This window comes from Etheostoma spectabile, chromosome 18 (assembly GCF_008692095.1).
Source record: "Etheostoma spectabile isolate EspeVRDwgs_2016 chromosome 18, UIUC_Espe_1.0, whole genome shotgun sequence".
Taxonomy (NCBI): domain Eukaryota; kingdom Metazoa; phylum Chordata; class Actinopteri; order Perciformes; family Percidae; genus Etheostoma; species Etheostoma spectabile.
This window is the reverse complement of record NC_045750.1, coordinates 18423391-18444171: the sequence shown is the minus strand read 5'-3', so window position 1 is coordinate 18444171 and position 20781 is coordinate 18423391. Positions and strand designations below refer to the sequence as shown.

General features: G+C 39.3%; 1 protein-coding gene across 1 annotated transcript; it reads left to right on the top strand.

Moving 5' to 3' along the window:
- The first annotated feature begins 2095 nt into the window (after positions 1-2095).
- frk (fyn-related Src family tyrosine kinase) lies at positions 2096-19778 on the top strand. The gene is made up of 8 exons (XM_032542442.1): positions 2096-2692; positions 5508-5629; positions 10148-10311; positions 10787-10955; positions 12309-12467; positions 14497-14678; positions 18079-18244; positions 18460-19778. Exons 1-8 carry the CDS (start codon positions 2274-2276, stop codon positions 18666-18668), a joined length of 1590 nt encoding a protein of 529 aa, XP_032398333.1. The 5' UTR covers positions 2096-2273; the 3' UTR covers positions 18669-19778.
- Positions 19779-20781: the final 1003 nt, after the last annotated feature.

Below are 20781 nucleotides of genomic sequence, written 5' to 3'. Positions count from 1 at the left end.
TGTTCATTGTTTTTGAAGTGTTTATTTTTTATTGTTTTGGTTGTTACTTTATTCTTTAGTAATTGGTTCTTTTAAAAAAAAAATCACAAAAAAATCTTGTAAAACACTTTGTGAGTTTATTTGCAAGATTATTTTTAATGTTAAGATAAGAGATAAAATGGATTTTTTTCGAGAGACCACAAGTTCCTCGGGGTCAACATCAGCGATGACCTGACCTGGTCTTTCCACTCCAACATTGTGTTAAAGGAGACAGGAAACAGCTCTTCTTCCTCTGCCGGTTTAGGAGATTTGGCATGGATCCAAGGATACTCTCCAACTTATTGAGAGTATCCTGACCGCATGCGTCACGACCTGGTACGGCAGCTGTACCGCCCTTGACCGCAAGGCACTACTACAGGGTGATTAACCCCCATGTTGTCCTCGAGTCAAATTGACCCGTTTTCCTATATCAGTGCTCTTTTTCACTACCCGATTGTAATTACCCCAAATAACATGATTGATTCCACACAACGCTCAATCCATTGTTGATTTTCAATTTTGACAAGAAGACAACACAAGGGTTAAAACAGCGGAGCGCATCAGGGGGACTAACCTGCCGTCCCTGCAGGATCTCCACTCTGACAGGTGCAGGAAGAAAGCCAAGCGGATCAGTTCTGATCCCAGTCACCCATGCCATGGACTGTTCAGCAAGCTGCCATCGGGCACAAGACTCAGAAGCATCTGGTCCAAGACCAACAGATTCAGGGATAGCTTCTTCCCCCGAGCCATCAGGCTACTTAACTCACAACCCCCCTTCCCCTCCATCCACCACCTCATGCACATCTGCCACTTTACACTGTCTATAGCTACATAGCTACCCTGGACTTTGCTTATTGTTATTGTTATGCACACTGCCACTTTGCACTTTGGCTGACTGTTATTTACATGATTATAGGTTGTTTTATTTGCATTTGTTTGCATTCTCTTCTATTATTACTATTGTTGCACTGCATTTCATTGCATAACTTGTTACTGTAAGAACAAATAAAGACCCTGAATCTTGAACACTGCTACTATACTAATAATATATGGTGACCTCTGTTGCAGAGATGACTATAAATAAGAAAACATGTTCAGAATAGTGTGAAGGGATGACATAACTACCCCAAAGCAAGATTTTGAATTTTGAACTGTTGGAGTGGGGACACATATTCTGACAACTTACCCAATGTACTGGTCCATTATGTATTTAGTTATTTCTTTTATTTACAGTAGAATATGATTATTTTAAGTTTTAAATTCCTGAGACTATTTAGCAGAGGGCTCCGTCCAAGACAATTGTGATTGGTTTAAAGAAATGCCAAAAAACCAGAGCAGGTTTTTCTCCCATCCTGGAATGCTATGTGGAGCACAGACTGTTAATATTAATATTAATAAATATTAATATTAATATACAGTCTATGGTGTGGATTAGCCAGACCTTTATGTGCAGTGCTGTGGAGGAAGGTCTGACAATGCGAGACTAACTTTACCTAACCCTACCCAATCCCAACTCCCCAGGTTAAACCTAATCCCATCGACATGTAGCATACCCTCCTTGAACTCTGTCACCTTTTCATTCATTTATATAATTTTTAAATCATTTGCCTATTTTACCTTGTCATTATGCCATTTGTATTTGTGTATGCATAATTTATGTTTATGAGATGTCTGTCTGTAACTTTCATTCTAAAAAAATCAAACAAACAAAAAGTATTTAACCTACCTGTGCTGTCCTCTTTTATTATTTATTATTTATTTTTATATTTTGTTGAAATTATTGTTTGCCTATTTTAACTTTTTATTGTGTCACTTGTATTTTTATATGCATAATTTATGTTCATGAGATGACTTACTGTAAATCTAATTCTAAAAAAAGTATTTAACCTACCTTTTTATTACCTACCTACCTACTTTTATTATTTATCATTTATTTACTTATTGTTTTTTTTTTTACCTGTGCAGTCCTCCAATATGGCCGCCAGGGGGAACATGACGTCACTGAAGGCGCGCCGCACCCAATTCCTCAGCAGGTGCAGGTGATTGGAAGAAGAACACGTAAACTCTACCAGGAAACGTGACACTTAAGTGGCCCTCTTCACCTCCCGTTGCCCCAGTGCTGAGCTGCAGTAGCTCGTGCCGCCGTCCGCTCGTGCTTGTCTCCACCGCTCTGGACGTTACTATGGGATGTGGCTCATGAGCGAGGAGAGGATTCCTGACACGGAATGATTCGCAGTGATTGACGCGGTCACACCATGGAGGTCCAGGAGAGGTTTTCTTCGTGTTGGCAGAGTTTTCTGGCGTGCTTTAAAAAGCCCAACCAGCCCAATGAAGAGACCACGCGCGGGGACAAAACGGACATAGTTTTTGTTAATCCCGTATCTCATGATAAAACCTCGAACCCAGACTTCAATTCAAAGAGACCTTTACCGGCAGTGCCTCCGGCGGAGAAAGCAGCAGCAGCAGCCTCGGGGCTTGTCTACATCGCCCTGTATGACTACTCCGCCCGCACCGAGCAGGACCTGAGCTTTAACACCGGGGACACTTTAGAGGCTCTGGACAAAAGTCCCGGGGACTGGTGGTTTGCGAAAGCCCTGACCGGAGTCTCGGCCACCAAACAGGGATACATCCCGGCCAATTATGTGGCACCTGTGGAGAGTATCGACGCAGAACCGTAAGTGTCCTATTGCTGTCATATTAATATGAATACAAACATTATTCATCAATTCAAATACCTACACAAGTCCATGTAGTAGACCAATTTCTAAATGACGAGACCCTTTTCATAACCTATTCTTATCTTATCTTATTTGCATTGTCAGTGGTGGAATGTAGCCTACGTAAGTAGCCTACATTTACTCCAGTAGCCTACTGTACTTCAGTCCAAATGTTGACGTACTTGTACTTTACTTGAGTTTTTTCTTTTCATGCCACTTTCTACTTATATCCGCTACATTTCAGAAATAAGTATTGTACTTTTTACTCCACTACATTGGACAGCTTTAGTTACTAGTTACTTTACTAATTAAGATTTCTCCACACAAAACACATTCATAATACCTGATGTATGATTATAAAGTGACCTAGCAACAATATGGCCTACTAGTCCAGCTAGTCCAGAACTGTTTGGATCCTTTACTCTTTCTACAATGGGTATTTTTGGTGTTAGTATTAGTGGTATTTTAACTTTAAAATCATGTATTTTCTAAATGGCAATCTCCTTTTCTTAACATAACATAGGTCTATTACAAACTGTGATTTTTTTTTTTTTTTTTTTTTTTTTTTTTTTTTCTCCTCCTCCAATTTGTCCAGATTATAACACATTTGGCGCTCTAAAGTCCTTTTTAAGAAACCTAACTGTCTTTGTATGCCATTTCACAGAGATAAAACATGGCAACATGGTCTTCTGTCTTTAGTGCAGAATGATGCCCACGGATTAAAGTTTTGGGTTGAACTAGTTAATGATTGTCTATAACCAGGAAGTACAGGCCACAGGTTAATTATTCCCATCAAGGCAAGACTCAAAAACACAAGACTGTCACAAGTGCATTCAAATGCCTTTGCCGGCATTTCCTGGATAATTGTAGCTAAAGTTTAACCAACAACTATGATACAATATTAGGGGTGGGGTTAAAAAATCCAACTTTAGATGCATTGCAATTCTCTCTAGAACGATTCGATAGTCAAGTCTGATAAGTAAAAAAATTGATTGATTAAAAAAAAAAAGTGTAAAATGTGTTTTTTTTTTTTTATTTATTTTTTTATAAAGTTACTGTCTCCAGACATGTAAAAATCAGAAAACAGAGGGACTGAAAGAGGATGGAATAATGGACAAAAACTTTTAGTTTAGGCAAGAGAGCAGAAGAATAAAATTTTTAAAAATATATATATATTTATACACCTACGTGATCTAATAAGAAATACAAAATAGATAGGCAAAACCCATAAAAGGCTGTTGATCTACTCTTATCACATTACATGTGACCACCTCATGTTTCATGTTCTAAGAATCCATTTCTCCCCCGTTTAAATACGACTGAGCCTCTGATGTGGAAGATCACTGTGAGAGAAGGTGATTCAGCATGTTCAAGGCTCAAGTATGGAATGATTACACAATAAAAGCCTCAGTAGACAAAACATTTTGTTACAACTTGTGTGTGACGAATACTGTTTATGTCAAAATCTTACAAACTCAAGATTTATGTGTATTTTTTTTTAAATCAAGCATAAAGAAATTGTTGCATCGATAATCAGTTTAGAATCAAATTGTTGGCCTAGTCGAATTGTGAGGTGCCCGGAGACTCCCGCCCCTATTCAATGTGATACCGGGTTTTGCAACAAACCCATGTTTTGGCTGGAGGTAGCCACGTCTCCAGGCCATCAAAACGTCCTGTCAGATACTACAGGGCTGCATGAGGTAACGTCACTCAGTAAAATAAAGGGGGTACGTTTTCCTTTTTGTTGTTGGAGAGAATAACGTTCCAGAAAAGTCCAACCCGTATTTATGATGCGTTAATGGCCTATTTGCTTTCTCGGTGAAACTAGTTTCATCTCAGGTGTTATCTGGTTTTTCCTGTTTTGCTTCTCAGACATAAAAATAGTTCTGATTCCCTGCAGCAGTAAGGTGGCATTTGTGTCATGGTTTCACTAAAGCACAAACCTGATAGGCATGGTGTGAGACTAGGAGGAATCTGTTTCAGACATATATCCGGGGACAGAAGCATTGCGTGTGTGCGTGTGTGCGTGTGTGCGCGCGTGCGCGTGTGCGTGTGTGTGCGTGTGTGTGTGTGTGTGTAAAGGTGAAGTTCAAAATCCTGGACTAGATTTGTGGTTCAATGTTAGGCTCCTTTTAGCTATTCTCAGTTTAATCAGGGCCAGATTAAGAGACGTTCTACCAGAAAGGTACTCTTAAAAATGTTTTTATTAAATCTGAACATTAAGCCATATGACATGTCATGTTAAACATAAAAAAATAAACATGGTGCCATCTCAGCATGTTTTTTTAAGCCTGAATAAAACACATTTCACCCCTAAATTGTGAGGCCCTGTCAAAGTCACATTTGTAAATGTCAGGTTTCCAAATTAACTTCTTTTATACAAATGGCATTTTCTTATCATGTTTTTGTATGACAAGTCCCTTATTGTATCTATCATGGTGTGTAACACCTCTAAGGTGTGGGTGTGGCAGGCCATGACCCCACACACAAATTCTGAATAAATTGATCCCACTGACTAAGTGGGATCAATTTTTTTGAATATCACCTGACTGTTCCTTATTAAAACTAGATTGTAAACCTTTTTAGATATGGTAAAAATGATTGTGGTCTTGTGTTTTCGTGGTGCAGACAGTATTAATAAGCCAATGAATGAAATTACCAGTGAACCCCTGGGGCCCCTTGACGGTTGAAGATTTTAGAAAGGATTTTGAATTCAGAAATGGCTGTTATGTCTGACCTGCTCTGATTCATAGCTTAAATTCTGATTTGCAGATGGTATTTTCCTGACACCAAGAGGCTGGACGCAGAGAAGCTGCTGTTGGCCGGAGGGAACCAGCAGGGCGCCTTCCTCATCCGAAACTGTGAAAGTCAGACAGGGGAGCGCTCGCTCTCAGGTGAGCTCAGAACACAGTGGCAGCTCGAGCTTTAAAAACATTCTCTAAAATCATTTGCGTGAGTTTCGTATCTTTTGCCCAAATTTGTACTGGCCCTCAGTCAAAAAGCAGTTGGAGGTGAAATTGCCTGCACACAAACACATTTTTTTTTTTTTTTTTTTTTTTTTTTTTTGAGTTGTTGTGGGGACATTTCCATAAAAATGAAGTGAGTCCATTGTGTCTTAACACAATATGTAGGCTAATAATTTTACTGTAATAAATCCAAAAATGACCCTAATGTGTCATCAGATATCAAGGAAACATGCTAAATTAAAGAAAATCATCTTTTCTGACAACAATGCTAATGCCAGTATCTTCTCCTTTGGCCTGTGTGTTATCAACTGGCCAGTTTGACAGCCAGGCCGGGTTTCCAGATCTACCTGGAAAACCAGCAAGGTAGTGTTATTTTTAGCTAATTCTAACCCTGTCCGTTGGATGGAGAGAACAGCAAGGTTGTTGTGTTTTTAGCGGTTCCTATCATAATTCTAAGCCCATAAAGTGTGCCTGTTGGGTAAAGAGCGCCGTGTGAGCTCGGGCTTTTACCACTGTCAATATAGCCAGCATCTAACGTTAGCTACTCCACTGTGCTGTGGAGTAATGTCCGGCTATGGGAGTCAAGCATCTTGCATCATTGGTAACTGTTAGGTTTCAGGGGGCAGTCTGTGAGTCAGCTCCTCTTATGACGGCAAAAGGGGAGGCAAATTCAAACGGCCTGCTGGCAAACAATAATACTAGAAATATAGAGACTGTATGCCTAATGCTGTACATCTGTAAAAATGGACATGCCAGTGACTCCTTCGCCCAAATTTCGCCTGCTTTTTGGAGCATTCTTTAGCATGACATGGACAGATTGTTTAGTTTCATATGACACCAATATCTTCACTCAAGCTTTAAAACAGGAGCCTCTTAAAACATCAATCTCGGAACTTAATGAATCAATATCATGATTCTAATGCAGATTAATTGCAACCGTTTTTTTAAACCCAGCCTTTTAATCCAAACAGGTTTTGCTGCTACTGGTATGAGTAGTATCTCATAAGTAACTTGGATACTGTATTCATTAGTGGTGAGGAAAAAAATCTAATTGTACGTATCACATTTTCTTGACGATTTTAGAATCTATTCTTTTCCCTAGAATCATGATTTTATTTTTCTACCCTTTTAAACCCAATGACTGACAAACTGTTTCTATGGTACCGCTGACGGTGACTGCATCATAACCGTTCCCAGCAAACGGAGCGAAAGCAGAAAATGCAGAAATGTTGGGTTCTTCTTTACAAAGGAAATAAATGTCAGACTGACTGACATGTGCATTCTTCTTAGAAAACTATCAGTTTTTAGAAATATCTCTTGATATATTGTCTCTAGAATTATGCGATTCAACTTTTGTTTTTGTTTCTTTAAAAGGGGGGGGGGGGTTCGGTGAAATCGGTACCCACTTAATACTACTGAATCACAATACTTCGGTATCGCCAGTCATTCATCATGAAAGAATCGATTCGGGCCAAAAGCATATCGTCCCAGCTCTAGTATGCATGCATGTAAAATCAGAACATTGTTGTTTTATGTAACAGAATCATTAATAACCTATTCATTTTAAGAACCTGTTTTGTGTAGTGATGCTTGAATGTTTCTAAAAGCTAACCGACTGCCAACACATTTAAAATGTACTTTTTATTCCACCTAGTAGATAATATTTCTCAGATGAAATTAGTTTTTTCCTTACCTTTTTCCCCCAAAACAGCCCAAGCTTTTTCCAGTGACTCACTCTTATCCTCAACTGACTCAATCATCCAGTGAAATAAACAAGAAGTTTGTGCTCTCATAATGCAGTGATGTGATAACTTAATCACTCTCCGCTCTAATATGACCTTGCTCTTTACACTATGACCAAATACTTTCCACGTTCATTCAATATTGCCAAAATTTCACTAAATTAATTTCAAAGCCGTGTCAATCACTTTTTGTGTGATCACGTAAAAACATATTGCTTCGTCATCAGATGGAATCAAAGGAACAAATGATGGCAATTTTGCTTTATTTTATGATACTTATGGATGCAAACTGAGCGATTTATTAATGTTCCAACATTGGCTACTATCCAAGGGCAGCCTTTGAATCTGTCTGTGATCACCACACAATAATGGCTCATATAGCACAGCTGATCGGAGAAGGGCTGACAACCAGTTAAAAGTTGAAAAGACTCATTTTCCATTACAGCACTAACGGATTTTGAGCATTGAAACAGATTTGTTTTGCTTATTTTGTCCACCTGCTTTTTCCGCATCATTTAAAAGATGTAAAACTTGAATTATGGAAAGTTTATCATACCTCGGCACCATTTATTTTCAACAAAAAGGTTGTCCAGTATGGTTGTAAATAAAATGATTGCATATAGTATGTTTAAAAAAAAAATACAGGATGGCAGTAGCTCAGTCCGTAGGGAGTTGGGTTGGGAACCGGTGGGTCGTCGATTCAAGTTCCCATATGGACCAAAGTACGGAGTGTGGATCGGTAGCGGGAGAGATGCCACTTCACCTCCTGGGTGTTGTGTAAGCAAGATGTGACATACGTGCGTTGACTTGCTTTGATTTAAGACTTTAAGGCCTACTGTGCCCTGAGGAAACCTTATTTACACAATTATTGACCAGGGTAAGTAGAATAAAGATATCCAGGATAAGTGAAAAGCGCAGCTTGACTCGGTGTGAGCCGCTCATCGCGGCTTAATCGGTTGCACGTTTGCCGAGCCAAGATGAACAGGTGAAGCTATGTCAAACCAGGTGTAGAGAGCTGGGATAAGTGCACATTCATGGCTTTCTTAAATAGACCACGGTATTGATCACAGATTTACTGATGCAGAATTGAGAAGACGCATGTGCCATACCTTTTACCCAATAAGCAGCAGCTTCTAATGGAAAGGACAAGGAGGGGAATAATATAATATGCAGAAAGGGACATACGGCTCTTATCAAACGGAAAGAAAAAGCCCAACAGACTATAGCGGACCGACTGAATGTGTAAGGATGTAAAAATATCTACTAGCCTACTAGTCACTCCACATTTTATTTACAAAGTTGTAGGCTACGCTGTTTTAATTGCTTTTCAAGATGCTAGTTTCTGTTTTTATGAGATAAATGTGCTGGTTTTACTGTAAAGTGTCTTTGTGTAGCTAACCATGTAAAGCACAATATAAATACAATGTATTTTTATTTAGCCTACTTTGCCTTAATAGTGAGCAAAGGACCCTAAGGACTATAGGTTTAATTTCAAACCCTTATTCAACGTGAGAACATGTTTTACAACCAAATGCACAAATCTCTATAAGCTATGTCTAATTCTAAATATCTTAGTACAATTTAATGTTCATACAGAACAATCAGAAAGGGACAAAAACTAGAAAAAGAAGTGACTTCAATACACACAGTGTGCATTTATGTAAAACAATCATATTTATTTTTTTATTTTTTTATTCTTCTGACAAGTGACAGCACCAAAATAAAAAGATTAAGAAGCATTGTGGTGGTCCTGGTGTGATGCATGTATTTACGTATATAGGCCAAGTTATTGGTCCAGTGATGTGAGACTTATTGAGAAGGTTATGAAACCAAAGTAAGTTATAATAAAAAAACATTAGGCCTACTTATTACGGAGTAACACAAACTGTCCTTTATTAGAGAAGGACAAGCAACAAGAAAACAAAATCATGAATGTATTGGTCTCTGACCAGTCTGCCTCTATCATCTGGGAATATCGCTGCATTGTCCCACTTAATCTCCAATGTGCGTCCTCTATAAACCTGAAGCTGTACAGACCACGGACGCCGCGCTGCTCATCTCTACTTATACAGAGAGAGGACAATGATGCGACGCACAGGTCTGCCGGCAGACAGCGGCCACCGGGCAGCCTCGACACACTACCGGCCCACCAGGAAAAGCCCTGACTCTTCCGATTGCCACTCTGCATCTGGGTGCCAGTGCAACCATTTCTAACCATCTAAACAACTGCAATAGTAGGGGTTTAAATCAAACTCATGACAACAATAGTGTAAAATAATGCATGTTAATAAAAATAAAGCAGAACACATGCAGAAGACAACGTAATAACTTAAACGGGTTTATTTCGGATCGGAGCAGCAGCTGATTTAACACGTGAGACTCCAGGATTAATCTTAGCCTGGCTGTTAGCCTCCTTTGGACCAGGCTAGCCGCAAAGAATAAATCTCCATGGTTACTTGGCTGGGTTTAATTCAACCTGGTTTCGTGCAACCAAGTCCAAGCTAAATTCACCCAGGATAACTTGAATATCCCGGCTTAATCCCTTATCCTGGTTTCATGCAACAGGCCCCAGGGGTGCTAGAATGAATAGCTGTGGTTGTGGGGTGGGGCTCATAGAGAATGCCTTTCTAGAGGGCCCAGAATTCTGTGCTACATCCTTGTGTTTGACTCTTGCGTACATCACTAATGTTGACCTGTCTTTCAGTGCTGGACAATGGGAAGGTGAAGCATTACAAGCTGAAAAAACTGGAGAATGGTCATTACTATGTGTCGAGAGTCAAATCCTTTCAAACACTTAAGGAGTTGGTGGAACATTACTCCAAAGTGGCCGATGGCCTCTGTGTGCGTCTGGGGGAACCATGCAAAAAGGTAAAACCCACTGTGAACTAAACGCATCCCACAGTTCTTGCATAATTGTCTTATCACAATTTTCTTTACATCATTTCTGTTTCATTGTTTGAATGCAATTAATTGCTGACATTAGCTAAGGTCAAAAGGGGTAAAACTGTTAATGGCAATTGTGGATTATAAAAAATTTATGGAAAATTTAATGCTTTTTATATTAAAGAGGCATTGTTTACTTCATAACCCATAGATGTATCCCGGGTTTTATTCAAAACTTTGTTTTGAAAAAGTAGTACATAAATAAATATTTTTAAATTTGATTGAAAGAAACCATTATATCTTAATCACAATTATTTCTTAGACAATTTATTTTAAAGCAAAATTTGGAATTGTAACAGCTCTACCCATTGGGTTTATTCCTTTTTTAAATTAACTTTTTCTATACAGTTTAAAGTGACATTGTCATCCCGCTAAACGGTGACTCTTCCTGTCTGTGTAGATGGGGGCTCCACAGACTCACGGCCTGTCCTACAACACTGTGGACCAATGGGAGATTGACCGCAACTCCATTAAATTGCTGAGGAAACTCGGAGCTGGTCAGTTTGGAGAAGTGTTCGAGGGCCTGTGGAACGACACCACAGCAGTCGCAGTGAAGACCCTCAAACCTGGTATACTAATGCCTCTTTTTCTCTCGCTGAAGCTGTTAAACCACAAACATACTTTTTTAGGAACGAATAAATATGAGTTGCAATTTGATTTGATCATGTCAACATTATGGGATCAGTAAAATCTGAAAATTTTAATATCTATCTAACATGGTATTTTCTGTTTGCTGGTTATAGTTAAGATCATAGCTGTAGCATTCAAACCACTATTGAGATATGAAAAACTTGTTAAACTGCACTTATGGACGGAAAATGACAAAACCTATCTTTAAGAGATCAAAATCAAATTTTCGAAATTATATCTGAGTTTTATAAAGCAGGACTGTACTATTCTTTCAAACTGTTTGTCCCAAGTTAGCTAACAGAGGCCACTCCTGGTTTTCTGTGCACACATCAGTGTAAGAAGCCAAATTCCAGAGGTCTAAAAGATCTCAAGCTGCCAAATGGTGCAGAAAGAACCATAAATAACAATTGTGAATTTGCCTTCAAATAATTGTTGTAAATATTACATTTCAGTGGAAGGAGAAATTATATCTGTACACTTTGCTTTTAAAAGGAAAAGATAATAGGACCTAAGTAAGAGACCTGAGGGACCTCGGTTAATAATTCCTGTCTTCACTGAGACTGACGGTTTATTGTTGCAAATTAATATTAATTGCTGATGAATGAATATTGTTTTATAGCAACTTTATAATAGCCATCTAAATCTTTGTATACAGTTCATGGAACAATTAACACTTGACGATGTATTAACTATCCAAATGTATGAACTAAATATTTCATGTTAAACTCAACTAATCATAGAATAATACTTTATAGCATTACTAATAATGAGTAAGCGTAAATCATAATTTCATTCAATTTCAATTTCATATTTGTCAACAGTAAAATATCTAAAGTTTAATTATCAATCAATTTAGCATGTATTAATGATGTTTGTTGTAAAATGCTACTATATTGTTATGGATTAGTTGTAAGTAAGTTCTGTTTTATGTATATCTGGCTAAGGAGTTGCAACTGTAATTGGTTCAGAAGCTCCTTGTTCAAAAAACTAACCAGGTAGTTAGCATTAGCGGCGCTAGCCTCCATGGCTAACCAGACCAAAAATTCCTACACCAATTCTGACATGATTTAGTGTAGTTTATTTTGACTATTTAGCACAAGGAAGATAAACTAACAAAAACAAAATACTTATCACAACATAGAATCAACAGAACATCCAAGGATCTGTGTAAGAGTGTTTTGTACAAACTCCACATACTGTGTGTTTGTAAACCCAAAGATTGTTAAACCCTACAAAATGAGTATATGTCAACGTTGCACTCCTAATGTAGCATCACTGAACACCTGTGGCAGGTACCATGGACACTGAGGACTTTCTGAGGGAGGCTCAGATCATGAAGAGGCTGCGGCACGCCAAGCTGATCCAGCTGTACGCCGTGTGCACCATGGAGGAGCCCATCTACATCATCACAGAGCTGATGAAGAATGGCAGCCTGCTGGAGTACCTACAAAGTAAGACAAGCTAACTTACATGTGATCATGAGCTACTGCTACTTTATGACAGGATCAGAGTCCAATGCAAGTGTGCATAGGGCAGGCTACAGTAGCTGTATCCCAGAGCAACAAAACCAATATAGATCCCCCAGTTTATAAATCAAAAATATGTACCCAGTTGAACATATTTTCACATCATAAATTGTATTTAGTGTCAGCCAGAGGGCAGCCCAGTGGCCTATAAACCAATTTCCTTGTGTACAAAATCCATTCCAGGTTCCGGGTCCACCCACTTTCCCACTGTGTTTGTAACTAAAATAGTCCAATAAAATAATAGCAATACATCATACAGATTACTTTTAATCATTCATTTTCTCTCTCTGTCTTTCATTACATTACATGTCATTTAGCTGACGCTTTTATCCAAAGCAACTTACAATTGCTATATATGTCAGAGGCTGCAAGCCTCTGGAGCAACTAAGAGCTAAGTGTCTTGTTCAGGGACACATTGATTGATGTATTGCAGTGGGAATCGAACGCAGATCTCCCACACCAAAGTTGCTGGATGTGACATATCCACTGCACCATCACCACTCTTTTGTTAGCAGACACTGTGCAAACTACAAGATGATGATGATGATGATGATGATGATAATAATGACAAACAGAATATAGTAAAAATGTTTATCTTTGTCATTTTAAAGTCTCTCCAGCAGCATTATACAATCGGGGAAGGATGGAGTTGAACTGAGGTCTGTGGTAGTGTTTTTAAACGCTTGATGAGACCTTGTTTTTCAGTGCGTCGTAAACGCAATGGAACCCTAACACCTGAAATAGACACGTGATGCTGATTTAGTATTTTGATAAAAGCCCTTTGCTTTACTTTGGACCTTGTACTTGCCGGGACATGTATAGTGCTGCATGTAGTGTGAGAGATGTAGCGTTAATTCGGTTCAGCGTGAGTGTCACTGAGTATTGTTCATTTGGAGTTGACGTCTGCAGCCCAGACAGTCTGTTTGCTGATCCACATCAACTTTAATTCACTATACACCATACTACTGCAACAACCCATGGCTAGGAAATGTTCAAAGTAAAGATGTTCTGAAACCAATGTCTGAAAGCCTCTGAGACTGCCTAAAATTATAGTATCTGTGACAACTGGAGTTTATGCAAAAAAACTGCTTTAAAGTAGATTCTATCCTGGGCTACATTACCTGAGCCCATAAGAGAATCTGCTTTAAAGTAGTTTGTTTGTGTTCTTTTTCCATTATGACGCACGGTCATTCTGGATAGAGGGAGAAAAAAAAAGGTCAATGGCATTCATTGTTTGTTTTGTTCATGTTTCACAAAGAGTTTAACCTGAGCCAGGCCATACAACAATGATAGCGATCCTATCACATCAATACAAAGATAGTAGTATACAACTGTTAAAACATAACAAAAGATACAGTATGTATTTTTTTTTAAACACATTGGTATTAGAACCGTACTCAGTAATTGGCATCAGTAACAGAAAAATGATATCGGAAAGTCTCTACTTCAAAGTCCCAGGAAGGTGAGTTTGAGTTGGTCCCTGTCCAGATATGATAGGTGTCTGCTATTCTAAATGAGTAGACCTCTGCCAGTGTTGAGTGAGTGCACACTCAGACAAACCTGAAGACTAACATATAGGTGGACAGTGTGTGTTCCCCTAGGTTGTATTAAAGAGTAGGAATTGAGATAGATAGATATTTATATATTCTGTTCTGATATTTACTGTACGTATGTATCAAAAATACTTTTTTGATATTAAATTCTTAATTATGATAAGTAAAAGTGAAGACCCACCTTTGCCGCCTGTTACCATGGCGGCAGAGCCTGCAGCAGGTAATTCCATGATTATCAGGAATTATGTTTCCTTCTCTTTAGTTTTGCTGCTTGGTAACAAACAGCCATCAAATCACCGATTTTAAAAACTGTAGGCAGAATGATTTTCTTCCTTATATTTCTTTGCGTGGTTCTTTTTTTAACGTGGTGGGATTGGTTCTGTCTCTCTCCATGATTGCAGAGGATAAGGGTGCCACGCTGCGGATCTCCGACCAGATCGAGATGGCGGCCCAGGTGGCATCGGGCATGGCTTTCCTGGAGCTGCAGAACTACATCCACAGAGACCTGGCCGCCAGGAACGTCCTGGTGGGAGAGAACAACGTCTGCAAGGTGGCGGACTTCGGCCTCGCCAGGGTCTTCATGGTGGGTCTCACATTTAAAGTGGTGCTGGAAGTAGAAAGGGTCAGTTGAGATAAGATAGAGGTTCTGTCCTGGAAGTAATTCTTCTTGGACACCCAAACTATCTGCTCTGTGGAAAATTCAACACATCATAGTACGTACATACATGCATATATACATACTGGGGTGAAATGTAATAAAGTATATTTAGTCCTGTACTGTACTTGAATACAAATGTTGAAGTACTTTTCTTTTCATGCCACTTTCTACTTTGACTCCGCTACATTTCAGAAATATTCTACATTTTACTCCACTACATTTATCTGACAGCTTTAGTCACCAGTTACTGATATCGCTGGCTTGCCATGTTTGATATGGCAAGCCAGCGATATCAGCAGGAAGACCAAAACCTCCCTTTTCAAGAGCTTGGTCCTTTCGGTTCTACTTTATGGGTGCGGGACCTTCAAACTAACCAAGGGAGAGGAGAAGAAGCTAGACACCTTCCAGACCAAATGCTTACGGAAGATTTTCAAGATTCGATGGCAACAACACGTCTCCAACAAGTCAGTTCTTGAGATGGCAGAAGCAAAGAAAATCGGTGAGGAGATGGAACTGGATTGGCCATGTGCTGAGGAAGGACAGGACGGAACGGACGACTGTGCTGTGGCCCTCGGGTGGACACCTGAAGGAAAAGAGGCCACCCAAAAACAACTTGGCGCCAAATGGTGGAACTGGAACGTAACGGTGCAGGCTGGAACACGTGGAACACAGCACGACGTGCAGCTGCAAACCGAACCCAGTGGAGGAGTGATGTCCAAGCCTTGTGTGCCTCCTGGCACGGAGAGAATTAACTACTACTTAGTCACTAGTTACTTTAGTTACTCCACTACATTTATCCAACAGCTTTAGTTACTAGTTACTTTAGATACTCCGCTACATTCATCTGTTACAGCTTTAGTTACTAGTTACTTTAGTTACTCCGCTACATCCATCTGACAGCTTTAGTTACTAGTTACTTTAGTTACTCCTCTACATTCATCTGTTACAGCTTTAGTTACTAGTTACTTTAGTTACTCCTCTACATTCATCTGTTACAGCTTTAGTTACTAGTTACTTTAGTTACTCCGCTACATTCATCTGTTACAGCTTTAGTTACTAGTTACTTTAGTTACTCCGCTACATCCATCTGACAGCTTTAGTTACTTTAGTTACCCCACTACATTCATCGTTTACAGCTTTAGTTACTCCACTACATCCATCTGACAGCTTTAGTTACTATTACTTTAGTTACTCCACTACATCCATCTGACAGTTTTAGTTACTATTACTTTAGTTACTCCGCTACATTCATCTGTTACAGCTTTAGTCACTAGTTACTTTTAGTTACTCCGCTACATCCATCTGACAGCTTTAGTTACTAAGTTCAGGGTCTCAAACTCAATTTACTTGGGGGCCGCTGCAAGTAGAGTCTGGGTTTGGCTGGGCCGCATCAAGTATTCACAAACCCCTATTTTTCCTCAAAAAAAAGGCGCGGAACTGCCGGTTCTTTAAACCCCTAGATCTGATATGGTTGGTGCATTCACAACAACACATCACTTTGTCAAACCTCAGGCATTTGCCGCAAAGGGTACTTAGCTAGCTTGACAACGGTTCGCCGCTGTCGGAGACTACTATAGCCCATAAGTGACATCGCAATGACAAAAAGTTTCAGAACGCGCGGGCCGCACTAACACTAACTTTGATGTCAGAGGGGGGCACAAAATATCATCCCGCGGGCCGCATTGGCCCCCGGCCGCGAGTTTGAGACCCATGCTTTAGTTACTCCACCACCCATCTGTTACAGCTTTAGTTACTAGATATTTTACACATTTTGATTCCTGCACATAAACACATGATTAATTTAATACTTTAACTACATTTTCCTGATAATACATACTTTTACTTAAATAACATTTTAAATGCAGTACTTTTAATCGTAACAGTATTATTACAGTGTGCTTTTAGTTCCTTTACTGCAGTAAAGGATCTGAATACTTCCACCACTAACTACATACTGTACATGCACGACGTGCAGCTGCAAACCGAACCCAGTGGAGGAGTGATGTCCAAGCCTTGTGTGCCTCCTGGCACGGAGAGAATTAACTACTACTTAGTCACTAGTTACTTTAGTTACTCCACTACATTTATCCAACAGCTTTAGTTACTAGTTACTTTAGATACTCCGCTACATTCATCTGTTACAGCTTTAGTTACTAGTTACTTTAGTTACTCCTCTGCATTCATCTGTTACAGCTTTAGTTACTAGTTACTTTAGTTACTCCTCTACATTCATCTGTTACAGCTTTAGTTACTAGTTACTTTAGTTACTCCGCTACATTCATCTGTTACAGCTTTAGTTCCTAGTTACTTTAGTTACCCGCTACATCCATCTGACGCCTTTAGTTACTTTAGTTACTCCACTACATTCATCTGTTACAGCTTTAGTTACTCCACTACATCCATCTGACGCTTTAGTTACTAGTTACTTTAGTTACTCCACTACATCCATCTGAAGCTTTAGTTACTAGTTCTTTAGTTACTCCCTAACATCCATCTGCCAGCTTTAGTTACTAGTTACTTTAGTTACTCCGCTACATCCATCTGACAGCTATAGTTACTTTAGTTACTCCACCACATCAATCTATTTTACACATTTTGATTCCTGCACATAAAACACATGATTTAATTTAATACTTTAACTACATTTTCCTGATAATACATACTTTTACTTAAATAACATTTTAAATGCAGTACTTTTAATCGTAACAGTATTATTACAGTGTGCTTTTAGTACCTTTACTGCAGTAAAGGATCTGAATACTTCCACCACTAACTACATACTGTACATACAGACTGTTATCACTCAGCATGCACACTCTGCCACTAGCCAACATAACTGCACACTGCCTGTTGTACAACACATAATAGTCGTCATAATACTATACTATGTAAAAATACAGTCTAAATGTACATGTGTGTTTGAGATAAAAGCAGCGTTTCAGTGATTGGGGCCTAGCTGGCTTGCCATTCAGGGCTTTGATGAACAAGGGGGACAAAGTTCTTATCTCGACAAATAAAGTACACTAAAGAAAATTGATGAGGAAAGTAAAAGTTTTAGGAACTTGTTGATCAACTTATTGTACAATGGAGCTTGGTAGCTGTGGAACCAGTACTGTAAATTGCAGTGTACTTTACTAATATGAAACTAAAGCCAGCTCACATCTGCCACATATACATACTGGCATGCATTATGAAAGCTAATAAATACCATCCCATCAGGTATTTGCCCATCAGGCGTTTTTGTGACATGTCAAACACTTGAATCAATCCAAATCCAGCTGACTGACCGTTAAAATCTATATTGTGTGCCTTGTTTGGTTTCCAGAAAGAGAATGAAAATGTGTATGAAGCCAGAGAGGGAACAAAATTCCCTGTGAAGTGGACCGCTCTAGAGGCCATCCACGAAAACAAGTTCACCATCAAATCGGACATTTGGTCTTTTGGAATTTTGCTGTATGAGATCATGACGTTTGGCCAGATGCCTTACCCAGGTGACCCTTTCAACCTTGACACAAATGATTTTATGAACATAGAGATTGACAGACAAATTAGGTCTGATATACTCTATTTAGAATTTTCTGAAAAGTCAAATGAATCTATGATTTGAAGTAGCTCTCAAAAAGTCTCTTAATGTTCCGGGGAGACATTCAATGCAAAAGTAATTGTCTCCTGTAAGTTCTAATGTCCTTTCTGTGGTTTTCCTCAGCCATGACGAACTACCAGGTGGTGCAGAAGCTTCCCCAGGGCTACAGGATGCCGTGCCCCCCCGGCTGCCCCAAAGTCATGCACGACATCATGATGGACTGCTGGAAGGAGAACGAGCAGGACCGGCCCACCTTCGAGACCCTGCAGTGGAAGCTGGAGGACTACTTCGACCTGGACGTTACCTCCTACGACAACGCCGGCCGCTACTAGCACAGCCATCAGGCTGCGACACGTGCAGAGAGAAAAGACTCAAAATACAATCCTATTCATTCCGCACAGATTCCAAATCACCTGAATCCAAACATAAACAAACGTAGAAGAATGACCAAACAGATTCAAATGTAATTCAAAATGTCGCTCATTGCGGACAAACGAAGGATCTGAAATGTGTGATGCATGGGGTGGCAGATTGGACTTTATCTGACATGCAGTGAGAGGGCCTTTACCACAGCTCCAGGTGGTTGTGACACTGTGTTTGACAGCTGAATGTACTTTCAGACCGGCTCGATTTGGATTGCCTAACTCTCAAAGCACACTTTGACTCCCAAGAGTCCTTTTTCAGAAAGCTGCTATCTTTCTATCCTGACCAACTGGTTCCTCTCCTTGGAGAATGTGTGTAATGCACGCTCTCCACTGTCTTGCCTGCAGCACTTTTACTGGAAGGTACCTTGCAGGATTGATGAGTCATGTTTGGCTTTGTATCTTAAGTGAGTGATAGCGGGACAGTGATTGACAGGTGATATAATCTCTGTGCACATGTACGAATAGCTATCAGAAGCTATCTCTTATTATTCAAAGATAAGAGACTGTATCGGGCTCCAGAGGGGCTGAAGAACAATAACCCATATTTATATTGGCATTCATAGATTATATTTATGATTATATTTTTTGGCCACTTTGCCTTATCTTGAAGTTGATCTGTAATCAGTGGCTTATTGGGACATCCAGAAGACACAGAGCAACAGCCGCATTAACTTGTCGTATTTCTAGCCTTGTGATAAATCTAAGTCCTTTATCCACTCCCTTTTTTTTAAGCTTTTGGTCTCTAGGGACTCCTGACTAACATGTCTGCCTCTTTAGCCTCTAAATCCTTCACTGGGTTCACCGGCCAGTTTTCAACTTTGCTGCCGTTTAGTGCTCAACAGTTTATAGCCGGGGTGTTTCCTGCTGTATCTGGAAATGGTGCCGATAAGAGCTATGAGTGAATCACTAATGCAGTTTGGATTTGTTTGCCCATTAAAAGTGACGTGTTATCTTTCACATCCATTAACCGTGTGTTAAATATTGTTTCATGTTATGTTCTGTTGATTTGTATGCACAAATAGAGTATTTCGAGAGCACAAATGATTATTTTAGGTGCAGTTGTTTTGACTGATATTGTGATTGCAATTTGATTCACAATATTAGAGTGAATATGTATCACTATTCTAATTTTCATTAAATTTAAAAAAAATTCAAAAGATTGTGTGATTTTTATTTTTTTTGCGAGGATCTGTGCCAAACTAAGGTTTTTGTAGACTGAGATGTCCATGCAGCTCCACAATACTTCATTCCGGATGGTTTGACACACATTTTGCCTTTAACAAACATTGCGCGCACCCCTGCGATTTAGATATTGCACTAGTTCATATTTTGATAAAATTGCGATTCATTGTGAAGCCCTACTTCACACCTGTGACACAGCACTTTTTTCTGTATCGTCCCCTGGTAGCTCCACTCCACTGCACCCACAGATCTGCAGCACGCTCTAGCCTCTCTGCGTTAATAATGGGGCCCACTTACAGTAGGCAACTGTATTTTATTGTTGTGCAATTGCTCAATGACTGAACAATGCAACGCTGTAATCCTTCCTTTTGAATATGTGTTGTTGAAAGCTGTAGAGCTGCTCTCAGATCTGTGTTCACATTCTTCCTGACTGGCCGTGACAACCTGGTATGCTCTGATTTAGTATGATGTCTTCAGTGTTCTCAACCAACTCTTGTTAATTGTACATTATAAATATGACTGTGTTTTGTATAATTTACTTTTTTTTTTTTTTAACATGATCCTTCATACAAAACCTAATTAAATTACTTATATTTCAACTATGATCTTGGTTTGATTATTTTTTTCAACTTTAGAGCTAAAGTGCAATTGTAAAACTTGGATACAGATACATGGATAGAGATTTTAAAGCACCTCTAGAGACAAATAAGATAAGCACATTGTTATTTTCTGTCACGAGTGACATACATTTGTCAAATGACATAACATACATATAAGAAGTTAAAAGATACATATGAAAACATTAACCGATCAAACTTGGACAGGACTCGCTGCCACA

Bases quoted from the DNA above. Each gene is read 5' to 3' on its own strand.
- frk (XM_032542442.1), top strand. From the start codon at position 2,274: ATGGAGGTCCAGGAGAGGTTTTCTTCGTGTTGGCAGAGTTTTCTGGCG. The intron at 10,312-10,786 runs GTAAAACCCACT...CTGTCTGTGTAG, and splicing joins TGGGGGAACCATGCAAAAAG to ATGGGGGCTCCACAGACTCA. The intron at 14,679-18,078 runs GTGGGTCTCACA...TTTGGTTTCCAG, and splicing joins GCCTCGCCAGGGTCTTCATG to AAAGAGAATGAAAATGTGTA.